The sequence below is a fragment of the Zea mays genome, chromosome 1, assembly GCF_902167145.1.
Source record: "Zea mays cultivar B73 chromosome 1, Zm-B73-REFERENCE-NAM-5.0, whole genome shotgun sequence".
Taxonomy (NCBI): Eukaryota; Viridiplantae; Streptophyta; class Magnoliopsida; order Poales; family Poaceae; genus Zea; species Zea mays.
Window position 1 is genome coordinate 13,905,884 of NC_050096.1, and position 23,738 is coordinate 13,929,621.

The following is a 23,738-nucleotide window of genomic DNA, read 5'->3' on the forward strand; positions in this document are numbered from 1 at the left end:
TGAGCTCGCGGTATGCTCTTATTTATACGCTCGGTGCGGTAAAAATGGAAAGACCCCGCCTGTCAGTGAATGTTGCTATTCTAGCAAAGGGAAGGTGTTTTTTCGGACCTTCGGCTTAAAGCCTTCGTCCATGTCGCAATCTAAATTTATTATTTTAACAAATTAATATTGCGAGGGGCTACTGTTGGGGGCCTTCGGCTTCCGAAGGTCCTCAAAAACATGATTTAACAGTGTTTCTAGAGTATAATGTGTGAGCAGGTATCTTCGGACTCGTATCAGAGAGGGAGAAGCTCAAAAGATACGAAGGTTGACACAGCGCCGAAGCTGTGAAGCAGGAAAGCTTCGGCATGTTCGCAGAAAAGGGAACCGACTTGAAGATGAAAAGGCCATTTAGACCTCGATAGATTACTACAGAATTACCACCAAATGTAAAGGGCATGTATGTAATTTTGTATGGGTTGTACCCCGTGCCTATAAATAGGTGAACAGTACCCCCGTACTGTTCACGCTGATTTGGTGTTCACTTTTGCGTCACGCTTGTACTTTCATTTCCTTCAAATTGGAGGTATATCTGTAATTCAATGTTATTTTTATTCATATATAATGATGATATATGATGATCTACATAATTTTTTATGTTTCTTGTAATTTATTCTTCGTCAATATGTAACGCATTTATAAAGGTTCGCCCTTTGTGACCTTCGTCCGAAAATCATTATATCCCAAGGGAAATAATGCTTCGTAGGACGAAGGACTTAACCGATTAACATTTTCTATGTTGCCTTGTTCTTGAAGCATTTGAGAACAAGTCTCCAACAGGACTATTCAAAAGCGAAAGTGTTGCATACGCTTAACATCGTGTCGGGCTTAGGGATGGCAATAGGTACGAGTATGGGTAAATAACCGCGGATAATTATCCATTGGATATGGGTATAGTGGAATTTGATATCCGCGGGTACGGTTATGGATATAATAAGGTATCCACGGATATTTTTTTCGCGGGTATGGATATCCAGTATCCATACCTGTTACCCAATAAATATCTAACATGTGGGTCATCCGAATTTATATATTATCATAAACTCTTATTTTTCAATTTTTATCCATGACATGTTGTTTGATACTGAAATTATCATTTAATGTTATTAGAATGATAACTATTTTGAAATATAATAAAATTATTGTTTGATGTTTAATGCTAAAATTGTAGTGGACGGGCGAGTAACAGGTATTCACTGGATAGCGGATACCCGACGGGTACGAATATGGATACAGATCCATACCCACGAACGCTTATAGGTACAGATATGGGTTAAGTTTTATCTCGCGGGTATGGATTCACGAACTATGTATCCGTGTACTACCTGCTCGATTGTCGTCCCTAGTCAGGCTTATATTCTCTCACGATCCATCTAAAAGTTAACGTCAACGGCCCACGTCACTTAAAGACACATAATGAATCATAAAACTACTGTTTTAATATAAGTAGAGATAAGAGAATTGAAAAAAAAATCGGCATAAAACGACTTACCACTCTGAGTCTTTTGTCACTTCAACGGTTTCTTTTATATCTTAGGCGCGCAATCTTTAGCTAAATAAAAAAAATAAGAATTTAACTATAAAAACAGTAGTGATAAGGAGTCTGGTATTCATCGCTATACTCATCTCACATAATCTCATCGAGTCCCTGTTTACATAGACTCGTGTACTACAGATTTCTCAAAGTCTACCGTATTCCAGATATCGTTCCTCTTTTCAAACAGTACTCCACAGATACACACCGCACCAACAATTCCATTTCCTTCCATTCTCTAAACCTTCTGGCCTCAAAACAGTCACACTCCTATACCTGTCACCTCATTGTAAGCACAAAATTCTATACATAACTGGTGCATAATGAAGAGCTTTAGGCAGATCCGGCTAGAATTGTTGGATGGCAGTTCATGTCGAATGCGTCCCCACCAACTTGATCGGCAGTGAAATCTCATTGGCAGATGAAGGATCCGAAGTTCAGCAAGTATACCAAAGGTTAAAAAAACAGAGGGGTAAACAGCTCTCCTTTAATCCTCAGGTGACTACTTATTACGAGGGGCTCGACCAAAGCTCAGAGACCAACGCAGCTGTTGAATTTGCTACTCTATACCCCCGCTCAAAACGAATTTGCTACTCTATTTCTAATCTTCACGGCCACAGGTAAAAACCCTATATTTGAGGGCATGTTAACCACTGCACAACACTTTACGACTCTGAAGAATGATTAATTTGCAGACTCAAAGAAAAGCACTTGGGGTTGCAAGTGACCCTTTTCACACATCACGAGCACATCACCCCAACTACCTACAACCTGCACAAATAACATGGAACCAAAATTGGGCCACATTAGTACGAACAGTAAAAAGGATGCTCAAAGTAGTATGGTTATTGGGTTACCTTGACTGTCTGGTCATCATACATGACCCATCGTCCATCCTTGAAGGCAAAACAATGATAATGCTGGCCATAGTAACAAACCTGCAGGAGTAAAAAAGCAATAATGTTATATATCTAATGCTCCTTGCATCGACAGACAGATGCCAAGCACCAGCTTTAGATAAAAGACTATGTAAAGACATGATGTTTACTTCAAAATGCAACACACCTTTACTGTAAATCCATTATATGGAGAAAATATGTCATTTGGTAGGTATAGTAATGAAGCTAAATGGGAAAAAAAATTGACAACAAATGGAAAGATTGACAATAATGTTACACCTTTTTTACCACAATCAGCAATAACAATACAGTCACATTAACGTTATATGCAGCTGAACTCAATTTGCTATCCGCCTTAAATATATTCAACCTGCTTCGTATCCTATCAGCTCCCAGTTTACGAAATTACTGAAAGCAAGCTCCCAAATCAGCTGATGACATAATACTAACAAGTGACAACACAATGAGCTCCCTGGAAAAAGAAACAAATAGTATCCCAAGCTGGAGACATCATTTTATTCTCAAACTGGAGTTATTTTGGTAGTTCCCTAAACCTGTTCAAAAGTCTAGCCGGGCCTGCAAAAAGCACAGGCCAGCTGCATATGGTTTTGCTGCTGCATAAGTAGTATAAATACACATACCAGAAGAAGATAATTTTGAGATTTAAGAAAACTACAATCAACAAAACCATCCACACATTCAAGAATGAGATAAAATAAAACAAAGGGTCTCCTTGGCCATACCACTGACACCAGGGTGTGTTTGCTTCCTTGATCTAGGCCACGGTAGAATATGCTAATGTCTATCTCAGTTGAAATACCAGCCAAAGTTGCAGATATGTCATCCACATTCTCTTTGTTGTTCTGCCATCCCAAAACTAAAACGAAAGTTCAATAGGTAAGTAGAGGAGAATGCCAACAAATGATCTCACCAAACATAGAACATGGAAGTGTTAGTGCAGGATCACCCCCTCACAAGGCTGTAACGTGCCAAAAAGCAAAGTAGATCACAATTGCTCAATTGAAGATGGTCGACTAAGAGAATACAGCAACCTATCCTACACGATTATAGGAATAATAAAACATATAAAGCATTCTAAGAGAATACTGTGAGGTCAAATATTCATCAAACAACAGCAAGACTGGACATGAAAGTACATGCAAAATAATTGCAGCCTGAAATATCCAAGAGCCAAAAAAGGCTTACCAACTGTAAAGACATGTGGGGGAGTAGAAAGGATGTGGTGTATGTGATTCGGTTTTCCACAGCCGCCAACGTCTTGATCACAAGCTAGTTGATCATTCATTATGACAACCTTCAAAAGTTCATCAAATGAAGAATCTGGACACATCATCTGAAGAAGGAATAGTTAGCGAAACCAGAAACTATCATGATTGCACTATAAAATAAACCGCATATAACACAAATAAAAATAGGGAACATATAATGAGATTCAACCAAACAAAGAAAACTAACCTTCGCGGTTCGGAGTGAACTAGCATTAATATTGTGGAAAAATGAAGTATATTTGAGCCGCCGAGACTCCATCTTGCAATTGTGACAGTTCATCCGTTCATATACGTCCATCCCAAAAAGACTATGTGCTATGCAAGAAATATTTGCACAATCCCATGATCCAATAGAATTCTTCTCATGAGGTTTACCATGGCAGACAGTACGCGAAGTGTATGACTTATGCAAACACTCAAAGATTACACCCAGTACCTCAGATGCATCATTCATCTGGCCCTGCCATGATCATAAAAATGATTATAGCCAAGGAACATATATATAAGAATCTGGATGCTAAAATGTTGAAAGAACATACATAAAGCCTTAAATTATCAAGAGAGGACATTGATTTACCTCCTGAAAGAATTTGCTGTTCGGGTAGGATTTGCTCAAAGCGATCCTCAATGAAGTAGGCGCAACAGCTTCTCCGTGTCCCTTGGCTGCTTTGCTCAGGTCAATGAAGATACCATATAAAGCGCAGACAGCACAAGGATCTTCAACATGCTTGTGCAGTGATGATGTTTTAAGGAACTCGTCCCGAAACCGCCTTATATGCCATAATGACTGCAAATAGAAGAACGGTAGGTAAACAGAGACCGATTGCCTAATCATAGAGAATAGCACATTATGAATCTAAGCTTACCTGAATAATCACATTCAAGAAACAATTGTATTCACCAGCGGCATTTTTAAGGCCAGTGCCATACACTTCTGTTTCATTTGAAGTGCTTATTGTACCAGCAGGATAAGCATCGTATCCTTAAATGATAGGACTTAAGTGAGAAATCATCGAAATTCCTTAAAACAAAATTAATATCATTGCCAGAAACCTCTAGTCAATGTAAATACAGAGAAAGAAGACAGTAAACGGACAATCATCATAACATCACATCATCATATATACTTAATGATCTCTCATCATATACAATAGTTTTGAAATCCCTTTGTATATAAGGGTGATGAAGTGGTAACTGTTAGAGTGGATGCTAACCAGATCAACCAAAAGCTTAAGCTGATGGGAGAAGGTAGTCAATCAATCCACACTTCAACACCCTCACTCACGTGCAGCCAAAGAGAAAGGCACAAACGCAGCCAGAGAGAAAGACATAAACGTGAAAATAAATGGATGGAGTCACAAATAAAGTCTCTGCCAGGATTCAAACTCGAGACCTCTGGCTTTGATACCAAATTAAAGTGGACGCACTAAGAGCAACTCTAGTAGTTCTCTAAACAACTCTCTAAATATTAGATTTAAGAAGTAAACAGAAAAACACTTCTCCAATAGTTCTTCAAATGAACTTGCTAAATTTAATTACTTGCTATCCAACCTCGTTTACTCTCCAGATTTGACAACTCGATAGCAACTCCCTAAACACAGTTGTCGTCGATTACTTCACACCTACGTGTTCATTTTTCCCATTTCCGCACAATGAGGTAGTCAGATCCGACATGCTCTTTTTTTATTTCCCATGCAGTGAGGCAGCCAGGTCCGACATGCGTGACACAACCTTGTCCACCGTTGGACCACCGCTAACCCGCAGATCACGTTGCCGGACTATCGCTTCCCAACATGTCGCGTCGATCAACTTTCTCCTTTGCCCTCGATGTCCACTACCCTCGACCCTACCTGCCGCCAGGTCCGACGAGAGCAAGCCTACCAAAACTAGATTGAAAATTGAACAATTGTTTAAATACGAAAAATTGTTGGAGACCAAACTATTTTTTAATCCCAATAGCTATTTAGCAACTTGCTAAGCATAAGTTTAGAGAGCTTTTTATAGAGAACTATTGGAGTTGCTCTAATTAGTTCAACCCAAAAGCTTAAGCTGATGGGAGAAGGTAGTCAATCAACTTATACATTTCAACAGTAACAATACAATGCATACTCTTCCAAGAACTAATCAAACTTGCATCATGTCAGAGACCCAAGGTAATAACATAAATTATTAAGTTGCATGCACCAACCAGTACAACCCAAAAACTTAAGATGATAGGAAGAGATGTGCAATTCACTTATATTATATTCCAAAACTCCCTCCTCACGTCGAGGCTCTCTTGACTCTCAGACGTGGAATATAGGAGCGAGCAACAGTTATTTTATTTAATTGCGCTAACCAGGATTAGAACTCGAGACCTCTGGCTTTGATACCATATTAAGTTGCATGCAGTTCAACCCAAAAGCTTAAACTGATAGGAAGAAATAGGCAATTCACTTATATTATATTCCAACATAAATAATCTTTAATTCTAGATTAATTATCGAAGTATTCTTCAGCATGGCAACAAGCATACTTCTTAAGGCGCCGCTTAAGCGGTAAGGCGAGGATCATCTGTAAAGCATCCAGGTTGCCTTACTCATTAGCCTAAGGCGTTACTAAGGTGTCGTTGTGGCGTCTTGAAACCAGTTAAGGCGTCACTCCGTGGACGCCTTGACCTGATGTTAGGGCACTGTGGCGGCACAAGCAGGACGCGGCAGCGGTGCTCGCAGGGTACAACGACGGGAGTGTGCGGCCCCAGCCAGTCAGAGGAGGAAGAAGAGCCACAAGAGGGAGAGAAGAGCTGCGGGGGAGAGAGAGTTGTGGTTGGCGGTTGCATGGGAGAGGGAGAACTACGGTTGGAGACTGTAGGTTTTAACCTAAAACTATTGGGCTGGGTTAGTTGGGCCTTGTTGTGGGCTTTTTTCTTTCTTTTTTCCTATTTCTCTCTTCTACTAGATTGAAATGGGCCTACTAGGCCTTATAGTTGTGCTAGCTTACTTATTAAATTTGAATTAGTGTTATACTGTTATATGAATAATATTCGGTCTAATATTTTATATTACTATATAATATAATAAGGTGTCGCCTCACCTAACGTTTTACCGCTTAAAAGGTAAAAAGGGGGTCGGTTGCTTTACAACCTTAATAACTATGGCAACAGGATATAGATGTGGAAACAACCAGCATAAAAATAAATAACTCTTCAAACTAGCATGCATGTAACATAAGAAAATCACATTTCATGCAAATCAGAATATTTGGAGACTGTACAAGCCTTAACACCGACAGATATATTTATGATAATACAGAGGTGTTGAATATAAATATCCATGGATGTTCAAGAGCCTATGATACGAGCATATTTATAGAGAATGGAAGAAGTCATAATAAAAAGGGTACCAAGGCTTTGGCGCACTGCTTCATCAAGATCTTCTTGAAACCTTTTATCAAAATCATCCTTGATGCACAAATCCGCTGATGGTATTGCACCACTGCCAACTGAATGTGAAAGGAACAATTCCACAGAAGTCCAGATCATAAACAAATTAAAAAGTATATATACAGAACCAATTGCATTTTTTTAGTAATTTACAAGAGATGATATCAGGTCAAGGAACCAGAAAGTAAAGAATAGTTGCAATGAGTATGTAAAAATGGCCATAGTAAACAAGGTACAATACTGGTTGGTTTGGTCAAGTAACACAAATGCTTAAAGAAAGAACAAGAATATTATACAACTGAATTAAAAATACAATAATAACTAACCGATGTTTAGATGTATTTCAATGCTTTATAAATCTTTAGTTGTATTGAGGCATTCCTAATGTAGTAAATTAATTTGTTACCAATCTGCTAAGTGAATCCTGGTGCAATGGTGAGAGCTCACTGAGTCACCAGGTCATGGGTTCAAACTTCAAAGCAGCCTCTCCGCATTTGCGGAGGAAAGGCTTGTCTCGGTTTATCCCTTCCCAGACCCCACTCATGTGGGAGTCTCCAACACTGAGTCTGCCCTCTGCCAGCCCTGCTAAGTGAATCCTATTATTCATAAACAAGTTTGTATCATAGGACACCAAAAAGATACTCCTATTTAACCAAATAGACAAATAGCTACTTATGGCCTATAAATATAGGAAGGCCATGGCAATACTTGTACGTTTTCATACCAGGAACATTGGGGTGCTTGTACAATTTGATGGCATGCAACTCAGAGGAAACAACTACTGTTACTGTACATGCCACTGTGTGCTAATTTAGTGTGTAAACATTAGCAGTCTTGTTTAAACTTCAAGTCTTCAAATACTATATCCAGTATTCAAAAACTGATATTGCAAATTACTTTATGCTTAGATTTATGGACTCACGAAAAGAGCTACCTTTCTCAAAATTTGGCTTCTCTGTTCCTGCAGCGTGATCTCTATGAGCAAATTGCAGATCATCTGAAGGCAACACATGTAGCCGATTTTGTTTTCCAGTTTGATAGCTGTGGTTTGCGTAGGGAGCGATTTTACAAGTGCTGGTCCATCTAGGAGCATTCATATCACTGCTGGTTAATGCATGTGCATCAGATGAATCCAATCCATTAAGTTTCTGGCTGAAATTGTTCTCGGTGTAGCGAAAATCACCAAACTTTATGCCTTCGAGATAAGTACGGGAAGAGTGATTGATTGCACTTTCATGGTTATCCTGATTCCCAGTGCTTGAAAGACGAGCTGTACCAATTACAGAAGATGCATAAGTACTTCTACATTGTTCTGCAAGATGTTTCTGCTTTGCTTCCTCCTCTATCCGCCGTTGATATTCCAGAGTCTCTTCCAGCTTTCGTTCCTCTGCTTCAAGTTGTACCTTATGCCTAAGTTCTTCCTCTTGTTCATTGAAGTAATCATCACTTGTGGAGAATTTGCAATCCAGATCATCACAATCAGCAAGAATTTGACTGCATAAAGAAAATAGATGGTCAAAATTAGAGAGCATATAACTACCTCCAAGAAATTAGGTCAATGAATGGATCATTATATTGCAGCTTCTTTCAACAATACTGGCACAAGTTAGGCACAGACAGATCAAGTTTGCAGTGAATTTCAGAAAACATGTACAAGCATATGTATGACATACAGGAGACAAACAAACATCTCAGGAGCACAGGGCTATTAATGACACAAAAATGGCCTCACCCCTCAAGCACCTAATAGAAAACATTAAATGCACAAGTTTGGGTGACGCCACACAGCAACAAGGCATTCGTAATTATGTCACAATCACGTAACATGTGACCTCATATAGGTTTAGGTTGGATAATTCATTTATAGTCTACAGTTCTACACCAGGGTGGGCGGAAGGGGGCTAGGGAAGTGTTGTAGCTGGCTGAGAATTGAATGTGAAATGTTGATGGAAGCAACAAAACAAGATAATATAAAAGGAGAGTATAAGAGAGATTTTATTCTGGATGCATCTATCTTTGGGTACACATAACATTGCTAGCCCTTTGATCAACTACATCAAGATCCAGTCGCTCACTCATTTATGTACTGTATCTTGTTCCCACGGCAATTACTAGCCATTGATCACCTCAAACAGAACAGCCTATATTAAAGCTCTTACCAGGCTGGCATTTAAAACCGTAATAATCAAATAAATCCCTCGGATGGGGTATTGGTACTTGGTAGGCATATTTCCTAACCCCAAGATCAAAATGAGTAACTGAAGTTAATGGCTTTAAAAATAATACTTACATATCTAGCACCATGTTTCAATATTATCCAACAAACCTATCAATTCACATGACTAACTCAGGACAAACCCAGTGCTGGCGGCTCCCACATGAGTGGGGTCCAGAGAAGGTGTGGGAAACCCTAACCCTAACAAGGGGTTGGGTGATGTATTAATAGGCTAAGTTAGATGCCTAGCCCATTACACAGGGGTGAGAAGATAAATACACGAGGTAAACCCCAAACCCTAAACGGGTACTCTAACACCCTCGCAATCGCAACTCTATCCTGTACAGATGTGAGACTGGAGCGAAAGTCTAAAAATACACTCGACGGTAACCCCTTGGTAAAGATGTCGGCAAACTGCAGTGTGGTTGTCATGTGGGGCCGGACCTACAGCAGACTTAGACGCGCCCGCGACGTGCACAGGGCGGCCGAGCGCACAGACCACAAGGGGGCGCCAACAGCCAGGGGCAGATTAGGAGTCGATTTGGATAGTCCAGAGAATAAGATTTAGATGAGAGAATTGAGGAGAGTTAGTTAGTTAGATAAGTCCAAGATTAGATGGGAGTTTTTAGGAAGAGTTTGTTAGCAAGTTAGTTAGATAAGTCCCAGATTAGATGAGAGTTTTTAGGAAGAGTTGGTTAGCAACAGGGCTATATATAAGCCGCATGGCAGCAAGGAATAATCAACTAATTTGTTACTTGTTTAATTCCCTCTTCCCAGTTTCTAAGAAGCTTGCGGCAGAGGTGATTAACCTCGCCGAAGAAGACAGACCGAGACTACAATCTCCGTAGTCGAGGGCCAGCAACCCTAGGGGCCAACACCCTTGACAACCTGGTATCGCGATCCTGGCGATCCTCCTCCGTTGCACATCCTCGCCACCACCAGCCGCCGCCCACTCTCCACCATCCGCCGCCTCGGTGACATTGCCGCCTGCCACCAGTACCATGGGGGACGACCTCAAGTCCACCTTGGAAACACTCATGGCCAACATGCAGACACTACAGTCCGCTGTCCAGGCGAATGCTGCAGCAATCCAAGCCCTGGCCGATCGCTCATCATCGTCCTCCAACGGGCCTCGCCCGAACACGGGCGAACACCATACCGATCGTCCGACGCGGTTCCAGAAAATGGATTTTCCCCGTTATGACGGCAAGTCCGACCCTCTCATCTTCATCAACCGCTGTGAATCGTACTTTCATCAGCCGCGCATCATGGAGGAAGAAAAGGTTTGGACCGAGCCTACAATCTCCGTAGCCGAGGGCCAGCTACCCTAGGGGCCGATGCCCTTGACAGTGGTGGGGACGCTGAGAACCCGAACGCCACCGGCAGCGACACGCTCGTGGACGAAGTGCAGGTCAATCTCGTGCGTTGATGTTGCACAGGGTTAGTGGAGAGGTACATCGCGCTGACGTTGTCACAGTAGATGAGGGTTGCGCGCTGAAGAGGGCTGTGGAGTTCGTGTGGTAGCTGGCGCATCCAGGAGGCCTCAGCCACGCCATTGGCCACAGCGCGATACTCGGCCTCTGCGCTAGAGCGAGAGACGAAGGGTTGTTGCTTGGCAGTCCAGGAGACGAGGTAGACGCCCAGAAACACGGCATAGCCGAAAGTGGACCGGCGCGTGTCGGGACAGCTGACCCAGTCAGCATCGGTATAGACCACGAGCTCCGACGTCGGGGATGGTCGGAGAAGGAGGTCGTAGTCGAGGGAGCCGCGGAGGTAGCGCAGGATCCGCTTGAGAGCGGTGAGGTGGGGCTCCGTGGGGTGTGCATGTGCAGGCACACCTGTTGTACGACGTAGGCGATGCCTGGAGAAAGTGAGGTACTGGAGCGCGCCGATTAGGCTCCGGTAAGACGTCGCGTTGGTGATCGGGGGCCCCACCTGCTCAACAATGTGCTTGGCGTAGGCGGTCTGGCGAAGTGTGATCACAGAGTCACTCTGGTGCACCTCAATCCCCATGTAGGAGAGATGCCCCAGGTCACTCATCTGAAAGGTGGCCTTCATCTCTTCCTTAAACGCCGCCACCTCTGCATCCTTGGCGCCGGTGATCACCAAATCGTCGACGTAGACACCCACCAGTAGGGCATTTTCTCCATTGCCCCGCCGATAGATGGCCGCCTCGTGCGGGCTTGGCATGAATCCCATCCTCTTGAGTGTGGAATCCATCTTGGCATTCCACGCCCTCGGTGCCTGTCGCAAGTCGTAGAGGGCCTTGCGCAGGCGCAACACCTTGCCCTCCTTGCTAGGGATCGCAAAACCTGGCGGCTGGTGTACGTAGACTTTCTCCTTTAAGTCGATGTTAAGAAACACCGAATTGACGTCCATGTGATGAACGTGCCAGCCCTCCTGGGCTGACAGAGCAAGGAGTCGCATGGATTCCATCTGTGCCACGGGGGCAAAAGCATCGTAGAAGTCGATCCCCTCCTGCTGTAAGAAACAGCGTGTCACCAAGCGAGCCTTATGCTTGACGATGGCGCCGACTTCATCCCTCTTCAGTTTGAACACCCACTTAAGGGTGATCGCGAGATGACCATGAGGGAGATCAGCGAGCTCCCAGGTGCGGTTCGTCTCAACCGCGTCCATCTCCGACTGCATCGCGGCACGCCAAGCCGCGTGTTTCTCGGCCTCCGCAAAAGACCGAGGCTCGCCATCGTCGCATGCAAGATGCAATTCTCCCGCCAAAATGCGAGACACCGAGCCTGACACCGACGGGTCGATGAGAAGGCCCTCCACCTTTCGATACCGCAACGGCTCGCCGTTGTAGCACGCGTCGACGCGCTCCTCGTCATGGGAGAGCGGGGTCACGAACTCCACTGGGTCGTGCTCGACACGAGCTGGTGTCGGAGAGGACTTTCCCGAAGAGGGAACCGTCGGTGCTGGAGTACGTGGTGACGAAGAGCTCGTTGTAGCCAGAGTCGTGGCTGGATTGCGTGGTGGCGAAGAGCTCGTTGTAGCCAGAGCTGGAGAGCGTGGCGCTGGAGCCGGTGGAGACTTGGGGGCTGGGGTAGGCCTACTCGGAGAAGGGTCGCCTACTCCCCCGGCTCCCTCAAAGTGGACGTACTCGATGGTGAAGTCGTCATACGTCGGAGTCGTGTCATCGTCCACCGCCTTGTCCCAGGCCCATCCTCGCCCTTCGTCGAACACTACTTCGCGCGTCGTGCGCACACACAGTGTTCCTGGGTCAAGGATGCGGTAGGCCTCCGAGCCCTCCGTGTAGCCAATGAACACCCCTGGGGTGCTCCTGTCGTCGAGCTTGCCGATGTGGCCAAGCTCCTTGGTGAACGCGAGGCAACCGAAGACCCGTAGGTGAGAGACCGCCGGCTTGCACCGATGCCAAGCCTCATATGGTGTCATCCCGTTGAGTGCCTTGGTGGGCGAACGGTTGAGGATGTAGACCGCTATCACCACCGCCTCTCCCCAAAAGACAGTCGGTATTCCCCTCTGCTTGAGGAGAGCTCGAGCAATCCCCACAATCGTCTGGTTGCGCCGCTCGACGACGCCGTTCTGCTGCGGGTTGTATGGCGCGGACTAGTGGCGTTGAACGCCCTCATCCGCGCAGTACAACGCAAACTCAGCCGTCGTGAATTCACCGTCGGTGCGCAGCACGCGCAGCTTGCGGCCGCACTCCGCCTCCGCAGCGACCTGCACACGCTTGATGGCGTTCGCAGCCTCTCCCTTGCTGCCAAGAACCATCACCCACATGTAGCGGGAGAGGCCGTTGACGAGCAGCAAGAAGTAGTGTCGTCCTCCTGGTGTGGCTGGTGTCACCGGGCCACACAAGTCCCCATGCATGAGCTCGAGCCTCTCCTTGGCTCGGAAGCTCGACTGTTGGGGAAAGGGGAGCCGTCTCTGCTTTGTCAACACGCAGACATCGCAAAATTGCTCCACATGGTCAAGGCACGACGGGCCTCGTGCCACTGCCATGCCCCGTCGTCCCGACGAGCAGCAAGGTTGTGTCACCTTCACGTTGAGGATGTAAAGCCGATTGGGACTCCTGCGCACCTTGGCAAGAAGGCGACGAGAGGGGTCCCAGATCCTCATGACTCCTTGCTCGACCTCCACGCGAGAACCGTTATCATCCAGCTGTCCCAAACTGATGATAGAGTTCCTCAACGCAGGGATGTAGTAGACTCCGGTGAACAGCATGTGCTCACCAGACGTGGCGGTGAATACGACTGAGTCGGCGCCCTTGATCTCTACGTCGGAGGCGTCCCCAAACTTGACGGAGCCTCGAATGCTAGAGTCGAGCTCGGTGAAGAACTCTCGTCGGCCGGTCATGTGATGAGTGGCGCCGGTGTCAAGACACCATCCTTCGATCATGTCGTTGCTGGAGTCGTCGCCGAGGAAAGCGCGTGCTTTCGACTCATCAAGGTGGAGGAGTGACGTTGCGGCCGGTGCCGCTGGAGGTAGCTCGATGCTTGCGTGTGCTAGGAGCAGAGCTTCCTCCTCCGCCTCCGCCTGTGCAACGTTGGCCTGGCCGCGTCGTGGCTGCCGACATTCCCTAGCCCAGTGGCCAAGCTTGCCACAGTTGTGACAGCCGTCGGCTCGTGTCGGCTTCTTGATGCCGACGACGCCTCCACGTGCACCACCCTCAGCTTGTCCTCGTGCCCCAGCCTGGGCGCCTCCGCGCGCCTTGCCGCGTTTGCGGCCCTGTGTCGAGGAGGACTCCCCCTTGTCATCTTGGCAGGCCTCCCACTGCTCTCGAGTGAGATGTAGCTTCCCGCCGACGGTGATAGGCCCAGAGAGGGCATGTGGTTTGTCGCCGTCGACGACCTTGAGACAACCAATCGCTTCTTCGATCGTCATCGTGGACAGGTCTAGCAGAGACTCAATTGAGCGAGCGATCTGCTTATACTTCTCGGGGATGCAACGGAAGAGCTTCTCGACGGCTCTCTCCTCATCGTAGGTGTCGTCGTCGAACTGCACCATCTTCTGCAACAGAGTGTTGAGGCGAAGAGCAAAGTCATTAACATCCTCACCTGGCTTGAAGGCCAGGTTCTCCCACTCCTTGTGAAGTGCCTGCGGTGTGGTCTTGCGGGCACGGTCGCTGTCGATGCGGGTCGCTGCGATGGCGTCTCAGGCTTCCTTGGCAGTCCGCTTCTGGGAAAGCGAAAACTGCACCTCGGGCGGGACTGCACCAATGAGGGCATCTAGCGCCCGTCGATCCTCGTAGTAGTCGACGTCTCCGTACCGAACTGCTTCCCACATGTGGCGAACCTGCAGTCGTACCCTCATCACCGCGACCCACTCGACGTAGTGATCTTGGTGAGGGTAGGTCACCCACCACCGAGACCGATGTCCCTAACAACGACCTAGACCCCACGATGACCATGGTACCGATCCGGGGAAGGAGAGTCGCGCCGCCTGTAGAGGCCGCGATCTCCGTCGACCCGGCCGCCGCCACAGGGAGCACCGTCGGCGTCCGCACCCATCTGGGTTGTCGCCGCGTGCGTTCTCGCTCGGAGCGCCGTCAGCGCGTCTGCGCCTATCTAGGTTGCCGCCGCGCACGCCCCCATGGGGGTGCGCGGCTGCCCATTGAGCCACCTGCTCTTGCGCTGCCTCCCTTGCCAGCCTGAGCTCGTCGTTGGTGCTGTCGTCGCCGGAAACAGAGTTGCCGCCGCACGGGCAGCATCTGCCGCCTCCGCTGCTTCTACTTCCGCTCTCGCTGCTGCCAGTTCCGCAGCCGCTAGTGGTGCTGCCCTCGCCGTTGTCGCTGCAGCCGCCGCTGCTGCTCGCTCGCGTTCTTGTGTCGCGGCGACCTCGGCCTCCTGTTGGTGTCGCGCACTCGAAGTGATCGAGCGTAGAGACATGGTGTGCTAGCGAGGGGTCGCTGCGTGTGGAAGAGGCGCTCTCAGATGAAAGGCTGCTCGTCCGAGCAGGAGAGGAAGGAGCAGTTCGAGCTCTTGCTGCCGACTGAGTATATGGAGAGGCGCGGGAAGGAGATGAGCAAGAGATGTTTAGGCTGCAAGACAACCTCTCTCTGATACCAATTGTAAGCAACGGGGCTCTTACTCTCATCAAAAGAATGACACTATGAGTTGGAGCAATTTTCTGTTTATTTTCTCAAACACTACACAATGACATACCCATCTAAGGGTTGGGGACACATATTTATAGCCCTAGGGGCTGCACTACACACTACACAGTGAACACGCTGCACTACACACTAGTCTGCAGCACTACAGATGTTGTTGTCCTTGCTATCCTCTAGATGCTAAAGGAGGATAGTCAAAAGCTTCTGCTGTCCTCTAGATACTAAAGGAGATGTTGTTGTCCTTCATACTAAACCTGTTGTCCTTAAAGCAGTCAAAACTGCAGTAAGGATTCCTGCTGTCCTTAAAGCAGTCAAAACTGCAGTAAGGAATCCTGTTGTCCTCTACCCACAGACCACATGACTTATTCCAACAATCCCTACATCGTGCAAAGAGGTTGCATCGAACCCAGCACCTTTTGGTGCAATGGAAAGGCTTCTCACCACTGCGCTAGACACAATTCACATGACCAACTCAAACAAACTAAAATTATTGGGTAAGGTTAACATGGTTCGGCGAGTATAGAATAACATAAATGAAGCATACTACATAAATTGGCTGCTTCCTGCTGCTGCAAGATGATATCTTGACATATAACATGTTTTGCGTAGGATAAGAAAAAACTTAATCAAACTAAGCAGAACCAAGCATCTTCCTTTGAGTAAATTCTGTTGACGCAATGTGACTTCACAAAAACAACAATAAGCTGATTAGAATGCCAGTTATTTGTAGTACAGAGTTACTACAGATACCCCAAAAGAAAAGGAAACTAAGGATTCCAAAGCACCGTACCCAATTAAGAAACTTGAACAAATGTGCTTCACAAAGAGCTCTTGAGAATATAAGAACTGCAAGAGTCACTTACAATGTCTCTGTTGTTTCCTCGTCAGCACTGTCTTGGTGAATGAGAGACTGGTCGCTCCAGCTTGAATCCTAGGGAAAATTCAGAAGAATTGTAAGAACAAAAAAAATCCTTCATGTGAACATGAAAAAGAGTAAAGTGTATGGTCTAGGTCTAGCACAAAATCAGATCCACCTTGAACTCCTTTGCCCTACGAGAATCCTTAAACTTCTTCTTATCCTTTGATTTTTCATGGGATTGTTTCATATCACCCCCTTTGCTTGCATTCTTCTTAGCATCCAAAGCAAGTTCAGCCAAGAAGGCTTCCCTTGCAGCATCAGATCTCTCTCTCGCATCCTTATCCACCAGCTCTTCCAAATGGCTCTACATTGCATACCATAACGACAGTTAAGCAATGAACAAAAACATAAGGTGCTGACATATAAAAAAAAGCAAAACAGTGTGCTGGAACAAAACTTGTGATGATGTATACATACCTGCAAGAACGACCTCATAAGGGGTAAAAGAATCATTCGATAATCAAGAGCAGAAACAGGTCCAAGCTTGTGCTCTAGTTGCCGCATCACAGATAAAGTTCGCATAATCTTAGCATCTATCTTGCTAATCTGCAAGCAAAAAAAGTTATGGAACATATATTATAAATGCATTTTGAAGGTTTTATGTAACTCCTGCAGTGAACAGAATCCAGAAAAACTAACCTCCATAGTAACATGTTCCTTCATCTTTGATACAACCATGTGTACCATTGAATCATTTGGATGTATAAAATCATGCAGCCTCCATTCATCTTCTTCGCCCCCATCGAAGTCAGAAAAGCGTGGGGCCATGCCAGTAAGGGCCTCATCATAACCAAAGTGTGATGTGTGAAGTTCCTTCAAAATAGCTGAGATTGCATCTATCTCAGATCTGTTACTGTCGGACTGCTCCTCAGTGTTGTGTTCCAAAAACTCCTGCCGCTTCCTGAGGAGCTCCTCGAAAGTTTGGAATCCATACCGTCCCACCTGCTCCCTTCGTGTTTGCTCTTCACAAAAGAGGCCCTCCACAGAAGTAAAGGCATCCTCATTTCTCAGCTGTTCAAGTTTCCGTTCACATGAGTTTTGCAGGTTGTTGAACTCCCTCCCAAGTGCTCGAATAAGGTCGACGCACTGATTTGACCTTTCGTCGATCATACGATTCCAGGCCAATAGCTGCTCACCAATTGAAGATCCGGCGTACAGCCATGAAAGCAATGCATCAGTATCAACACTCTCGGAATCAAACTTTCCGCCGAAGGTGTGCCCATCAATGATCAGTTCTGATGAATCAGAATTAAGGGTAACCTTCTCTAGTACATCGTGGTTTTGGATGAAACTATCCCCGTCACCTAATCCTTCAGCCTTCTGTAAGTTCCTATTAAGTCCAGAAGCCTGCATTAAGTCCTGCAAGAAATTATCTACTTTCTGCAGTGATGATGCCTCCAAGAAGCGAATGCAAAGTGGCGACTCGTCCAAAGAGTGATTAAGCAGTAGTGACCCAGATGGCAACCCCCTGAGTTCCTCTACAGCAAATCGAATCACCCTGTTTAGATTGTGCACTGAAAGATTATGGTTCTTCACAAGGATTTTGAACGATGAATGGATTCTTTCTAAAATCTTGGCCCTTTCGTCATCATCTGAGAATGGCCACTTGGTGTCACCTTCCCTCACCACCACTCCAAAACCGCTAGACTCCTCGTTGTGTGACCAGGCTGAGGATTCTGACATGTCCATGGCTTTGTTACTCCAACTATCTAACGAATTCGATTCATCCTCCCTATCTGGTCCAAGGTTGTTGTGTTGATCTTCCTCAAAAAGTTTCAGTGCGGCAGTAGCATCCAATGGCCTCCAGTTGCAACCACTGAGCATTTCTGCCCAGTCAGCATCAATCTCCTGCGGAACCATTTCCTGCAGCTCGGATGAGAGTAGCCCAACATGCTCAACCATGACATGCCACCGGTGTGCCTCCACATGTGTAAACTGCTCCCGACACCTACCACATACCATGAACTCCCACTTGTCATGCTTGTTGGCAAATTGTATCACCTCATTGAGCACATCAGATGCTGCACTGGCAGCATCTTTCTCCTTGTGCATTGCAGAAGCATAGTGTGACTTGAGCTCAGAAATGCTAGTGTTTAAGAATGCAAGCCTTTGCTCCACTGGTATCGAGCCCCAGTAGGCACGCACCTGGTCAGTGCGCTCAGACGCGGATGAGCCTGTTGCTTTCCTAGACCCACCTTTTCTCCGGTCAGCTCGATGTCCGCCCACCGATGACTCAGACGATGAGGGGGCATCATCTCCATGTGACCGGGAAGAGGCAGGGGTAGCAGACACAACATCATTGCTCTGCTCCTTCTGCTGCTGCAGCAGCCTCATGGCAGCCAGGCGTACCTCGATCTCCTGGCGGCGCTCCTCGGTGGTCTTGGTCGCCTTCTTGATCTCGTTTGGGCGGCGCGGGGAGGGCGCCGTGGGGACAAGCCGGGCCTCCATTGGCTCGTCCGCTAGACGGCGCACAGGGATGAGGCGAAGCTTGTCGTCCCCCGCGCCGCCCATGTTTTTGACCCAAGAGGAGATGGAGGCGAGGTTGGCCTTCTGGATCAAGTTGCGGAGCTCGGACTGGACCTGGTCGACGTCGGGGCCGGGCAACCTGAGGGAGTGGGGCGCGGGGTCGGAGGGGGCCTCGATGCTGAGGCCGCGCTCGCACTCAGCGACGACCTCATCGTAGGCGCGGGAGTCGGTGGCAGCGTCGAAGAGCAGCATGGCGTGGAAGTGGGCCAGCTCGATGGAGTCCGGCGCGAGCTGGACGGCGCGCTGGGCCGCCTGGAGCGCTGTACGCTGGTGGCGCGCGCGGCTGGCGTGGTCGTCGAGGACGGAGGCGGCGCGAGCGTGGACGGTGCCGTGCGCCCGCAGGAGCAGCGGTGAGGCCTCCCCGTGGCGGGCGATGGCGTCCCTCGTGAGGCGCTGCGCACGCGCGTGGCTGCCCCGCTGCAGGCACGCAAGCGCTTTGTCGACCTCGGCGCGCACGGCGGCATCTTCCCTGCCGATGCCGGCTGGCTTCTCCGCCGCCGCCGGCGACCGGCGGGAGGCGTCCAGCGGTGGCGGAGTAGGGTTTGGTGCGGAGGTTCGCTTCTTCCGGCCCATGGGAATGAGATTTGGGGGCGAACCGGAGCGCCGCGCGGATACCCCATAAAACAAGACGCGCAGCCAGCCGGACTGGAGTGCCGCCGCGGTGGGTCCAGGTCTGGGTCTCTACACCTAACACGAGCGAGAGCGAGAGCGAGAGCGAGCGTGCGCTAGACGATCCGATGCGGACCGCGAGGTCGGATCGATACGAGATACGGTACACGTACACCGGCCATCCGTTCAGGACTTCAGCCAGGCTCCATGGGCCACGTTTTGTTTTTCTTTTGGGCTTTGGTTTCTGGTTCACTGTCACCTCACCGTCGTCGAGCGTCACCTGTGATGCCACAACAGGTTCTCACATGCGACACTGTGGAGTACTCCGTCAAGAAAAGTCTACACACTCTCTCGCAAAACAAGTGTTCATCGCTCATTTCGTATGAGTCAAATGAGTTCGAGGTTGGCTAGATTTATAAAAATAGTATTGGTATTTTTATCTCAAAAAAATATTATAAAGCTAAATGGCACAAAGCTTCAATACAACATTTTCTAAGGGCTAGTTTAGGAACCTCATTTTCTAAGGGATTAATGAACTAATTTCTCTTGAAAAAATGGGGTTCTCAAACTAGCCCTAAGAGTAAAAAATCCATAGCGCATTGTTGTCCTAACCATTTCAACTATTGTTATGTTTTTTTCTTTAAACAATATCATTTTGTTGAGATACTCTAGTTGATGAGAATTGATGTGCAATAGCTTTTCCAGCACACAAGTGATCAAAATAAGAATTTTTAAACCCAATCATGTTATCACTTCTAATAGCTCTAAGAGATCATGTGAGATCAATAGATAATGTAAGAACAAGACTTTTGGAATGACCTAAAGGCTAAAGCCTCATCTTTAGATGCCGTAAAGAAAACCCGAGTAAATCTAGAGTAATCTTCAACGTGCCATATATCTCAAGAAGTTTGGACACGTGAAGGTCAACTATGTCAATATGTAAAAGATGCCCTAGAGTGTTTTTCATTTATCCCTGCAGGCATCTTACCATGTGCACATGAAGAGCATACTAAATCACTATCACCCTTAAGCCTAGGCAAACCACATATAAGATCTAAACCACTAACACGAGTTAGATGATCAAAACCAACGTGACCAAGTCTACGGTGACAAACTAATAAATCTTTAGAGCCATTGGCAACTAGATACTTATGCTTAGAAGAACATGATCAGAGTCAGCTTTAGAAACCCTTCCAAAACATGCAATGTTTTTAAAAATCATCTAGAACATCTAACACTTGTCAGCGCCAGCCTTCGCTCGCGCACCCTCGCTCCCTCTCTCCCTCTGCTCGGTGGGGCCATCCTGTCGGCGCCGCATCTCGCTCTCTCTCGCGCGCGCTCTCCCTCTGTCTGATGGGTCTGCCCTGTCAGCGCTGACCGTCCATTCGTGAGTACTCCCTTGCTGGCCCGCGGACCCCACTCGTCAGCCACCTCCGCTTCCCTAACCTCTCGTCCGCACACCACGCCGTGGATGCATCCACGTCGCGTGTTTCCTGGCCACCTCCCCACACGCCCGACCTCCTTTTTGAGCCTGCACCCCACTCACTCACTCCCCTCGCCCAGTAGCGCCCCTCTATAGAGCTCTCGCACGTTGCGCGCCCGTGGAGCACCATCGTCATCCGCCGCGACCTCAGGATCGTTCTGCGTCCACCGTCGAGCCTCGGCCGTGTCCGTTGTCCCGGTGAGCTCCGCCTCCTCGCTAGCAACCCAAGACACCCTTTGGTTTGCCCCTACCCCCTCTATTCTCCCCTGCTCACGCTCACTTGAATCCTCGTCATGCAGTCGTGTCGTCGCCGCCGTCGACCAGGGCCCCCGTTGTGTTTTCGTCGTCGCTCAAGCGCTCCAGAGCCGTCTCTCGAGGTAACTCACCTCCCTAGGCCCCTAATTTCCCATTTCCTGCCTTGTTGCTCACACAATAGCTCGCCGGAGTAGGCTAGCACCGCTGTTAAGGCCACTCCACCGCAGACTGGTACCCTCCGATGCCTCTACGCCGGTGTCGTGCCCACGACCGAGTCCGCTGTGTCACCCCGAACCCACTTGAGCCCTTTCCAGCACCCTGGGACCCCGGCGTGGTCGCGCCCTCGCCTCTAGCAAAACTCTGCCGCAGGATCGGGCGGTGCCGCCGCTGGCAGCCAATGAGACCCTGCCAAGGCTTGCCGCGGGATCTCAAGCGTCCATCTGAAATCAAGCGGCCCAGAGTTAATTAGAGCAGACATAATCCTACCCATCCGATTCAGATCTGGTCGCTTACCCGCGCCCTGTAGTTGGGCCCGACCAGTTAGGCCGCCTCATCCCCAAGCCGCTGACAACCCTGGCCCGCCTGTCAGCGCTCGTCCGCGCATCCGCGCGCTCGCTCAAGCTCAGATTTGATCTCAGCCGTAGATCTGTGATCAAACGGCTGAGAATACCATGTACCCCTTCGCGTGGTCTTTTTGTTAAATAGACCCTCCACTTTTTAGAAATCAACCTGCCGTCCCTGGTTTTCGCGCGCATGCACTGAGTTTTTTTGTAGAAAAGCCCCTAACCTTTATTTCTATCACAGAAATAGGCCTAATGTTGTATTTTGAATTCCAAAACTTGTTTATTTCATATCGTTTGCATATGAACTCCAAATTGGGTAGTTCAAATTGTAGAATGTTCATAAAATTATTCTCTACCCGTTTGAATTATAATCTTTCATTGTCTGCATGTATTAGTTTTATGTCTAGGCTATAAGTGCATGTAAACTAATGGTTTATTTATTAAAAAGGGAAAACACTAATGACAATTAAGTGATTAACTTTGTGGAAGTCATCTCATGTAATATATGATCCCATCTCTGGAATAATTTTAATTTGGTAATTAGTTCATTAAGATAAATGAGATTAAGTTATGTAATCCACTGAGATAAGCAGTACTTAGAGAACCACAAACCCCTAAGCATATTTGTTTACCCTAGAATCTAGAGTTCACCTTGGTGTTTGTTTTATTCTATGGGACTTGTGTTCGCTTGATTGCATATGTTTGGTGTACTGTTCCTTTGTCATTTCCCAAATGTGTTGAATGCATGATTGCTTTGCGTAGACAACGAGCGGTCTGTGGTTCCTAAGTGTGTTGCCGGAGACTTCCCTGAGCAACAACCTAGTGAAGGCAAGTGTCCTCTAACCCATTATGTTCTACTTACTTTATAATTCACTGTCCCGCATTACTTAATTGAAACCTAAGGATTGACTAGTTTGTATTTACCCCGTCCTTGATTACCTTTTGGGTTATTATGGTTAGCTTCATGCTATTTCTCTACGTTAATCAATGAACATGATGAGAATATTTATGATACGATGATGTTATCTTGATTATGATGATGAATTTGTGACACTTTAGGGGACTCGGGCTATTTCCTAAGTACCTCCCCGTAAGGACCTGTTCATTGAGAGACCACCCGAGATAATAGTACAACCATGAGGGTGGAATGAGACGCCCTTAGCTGATTAATTAGAGGAACTTGAGGTGTAGTCGGCTTCGTCGTAGGGCCATCAATGGGGTCCAGGCACAGTACTTGCTCTGCCGAGGCTGGTTGCTAAGGTTCTTTCGATTTGTTTTGTTAGACACCCTTTCTAAGGGGAGAAGTATTGTGTTTATCAAGCTGGAGAAACCTAACGAGCGGCTATGACCTCTGGGGAATCTTTATAAAGGCTACTGAAAGTCGCCTAGAGGGGGTGAATAGGCGAAACCTGAAAATTATAAACTTTGAACACGCACTACAATTGAGATTAGGGTTAGAAATAAATTCGGAGTATGGAAGATTGTTCCTCTTGCTATGAGTTGCTCAATCAATGCGGATAACTTTGGGAGCAAACTCAAAACGATGTGAGCATGAGAACTTTAGAGAGAGAGGAGAGGGAAGAAACAAATCGAGTGAAGATCAACACAAATGGACATGATGATTTGTTTCCCTGGGTTCGGTTCCAATGAACCTACTCCCCGTTGAGGAGGCCACAAAGGCCGGGTCTATTCCAACTCTTTCCCTCTTTCAATCGGTCACTTAGACCAGCCGAGTGCTTCTTCTTAATCACGCGGGTCACTAAGACACCGTAATGATCATCACACAATTGGGTGTCTCTTGCTAGCTTTACAAAGCACTTAGAAGAATTAGAGTGAGAAGAAGAAAGCAATCCTAGCAACAAGAGCAACAAAAGAAACACAAAACACCCTCTCTCAAG

At 47.2% G+C, this 23,738-nt stretch overlaps 1 protein-coding gene across 1 annotated transcript; it reads right to left on the bottom strand.

The window, feature by feature from the left end:
- Positions 1–1,629: 1,629 nt before the first annotated feature.
- Positions 1,630–19,588, bottom strand: LOC100274180 (Ubiquitin carboxyl-terminal hydrolase-related protein). Its single transcript, NM_001360559.1, has 13 exons — positions 17,044–19,588; positions 16,822–16,950; positions 16,520–16,708; positions 16,349–16,416; positions 8,117–8,676; positions 7,143–7,241; positions 4,628–4,743; positions 4,339–4,548; positions 3,949–4,221; positions 3,679–3,826; positions 3,216–3,349; positions 2,431–2,511; positions 1,630–2,344 (listed from the first exon to the last, which is right to left on the bottom strand). The coding sequence occupies exons 1-13, from the start codon at positions 19,501–19,503 to the stop codon at positions 2,258–2,260; spliced, it is 4,554 nt and encodes a 1,517-aa protein (NP_001347488.1). The 5' UTR covers positions 19,504–19,588; the 3' UTR covers positions 1,630–2,257.
- Between the last annotated feature and the right edge of the window lie 4,150 nt (positions 19,589–23,738).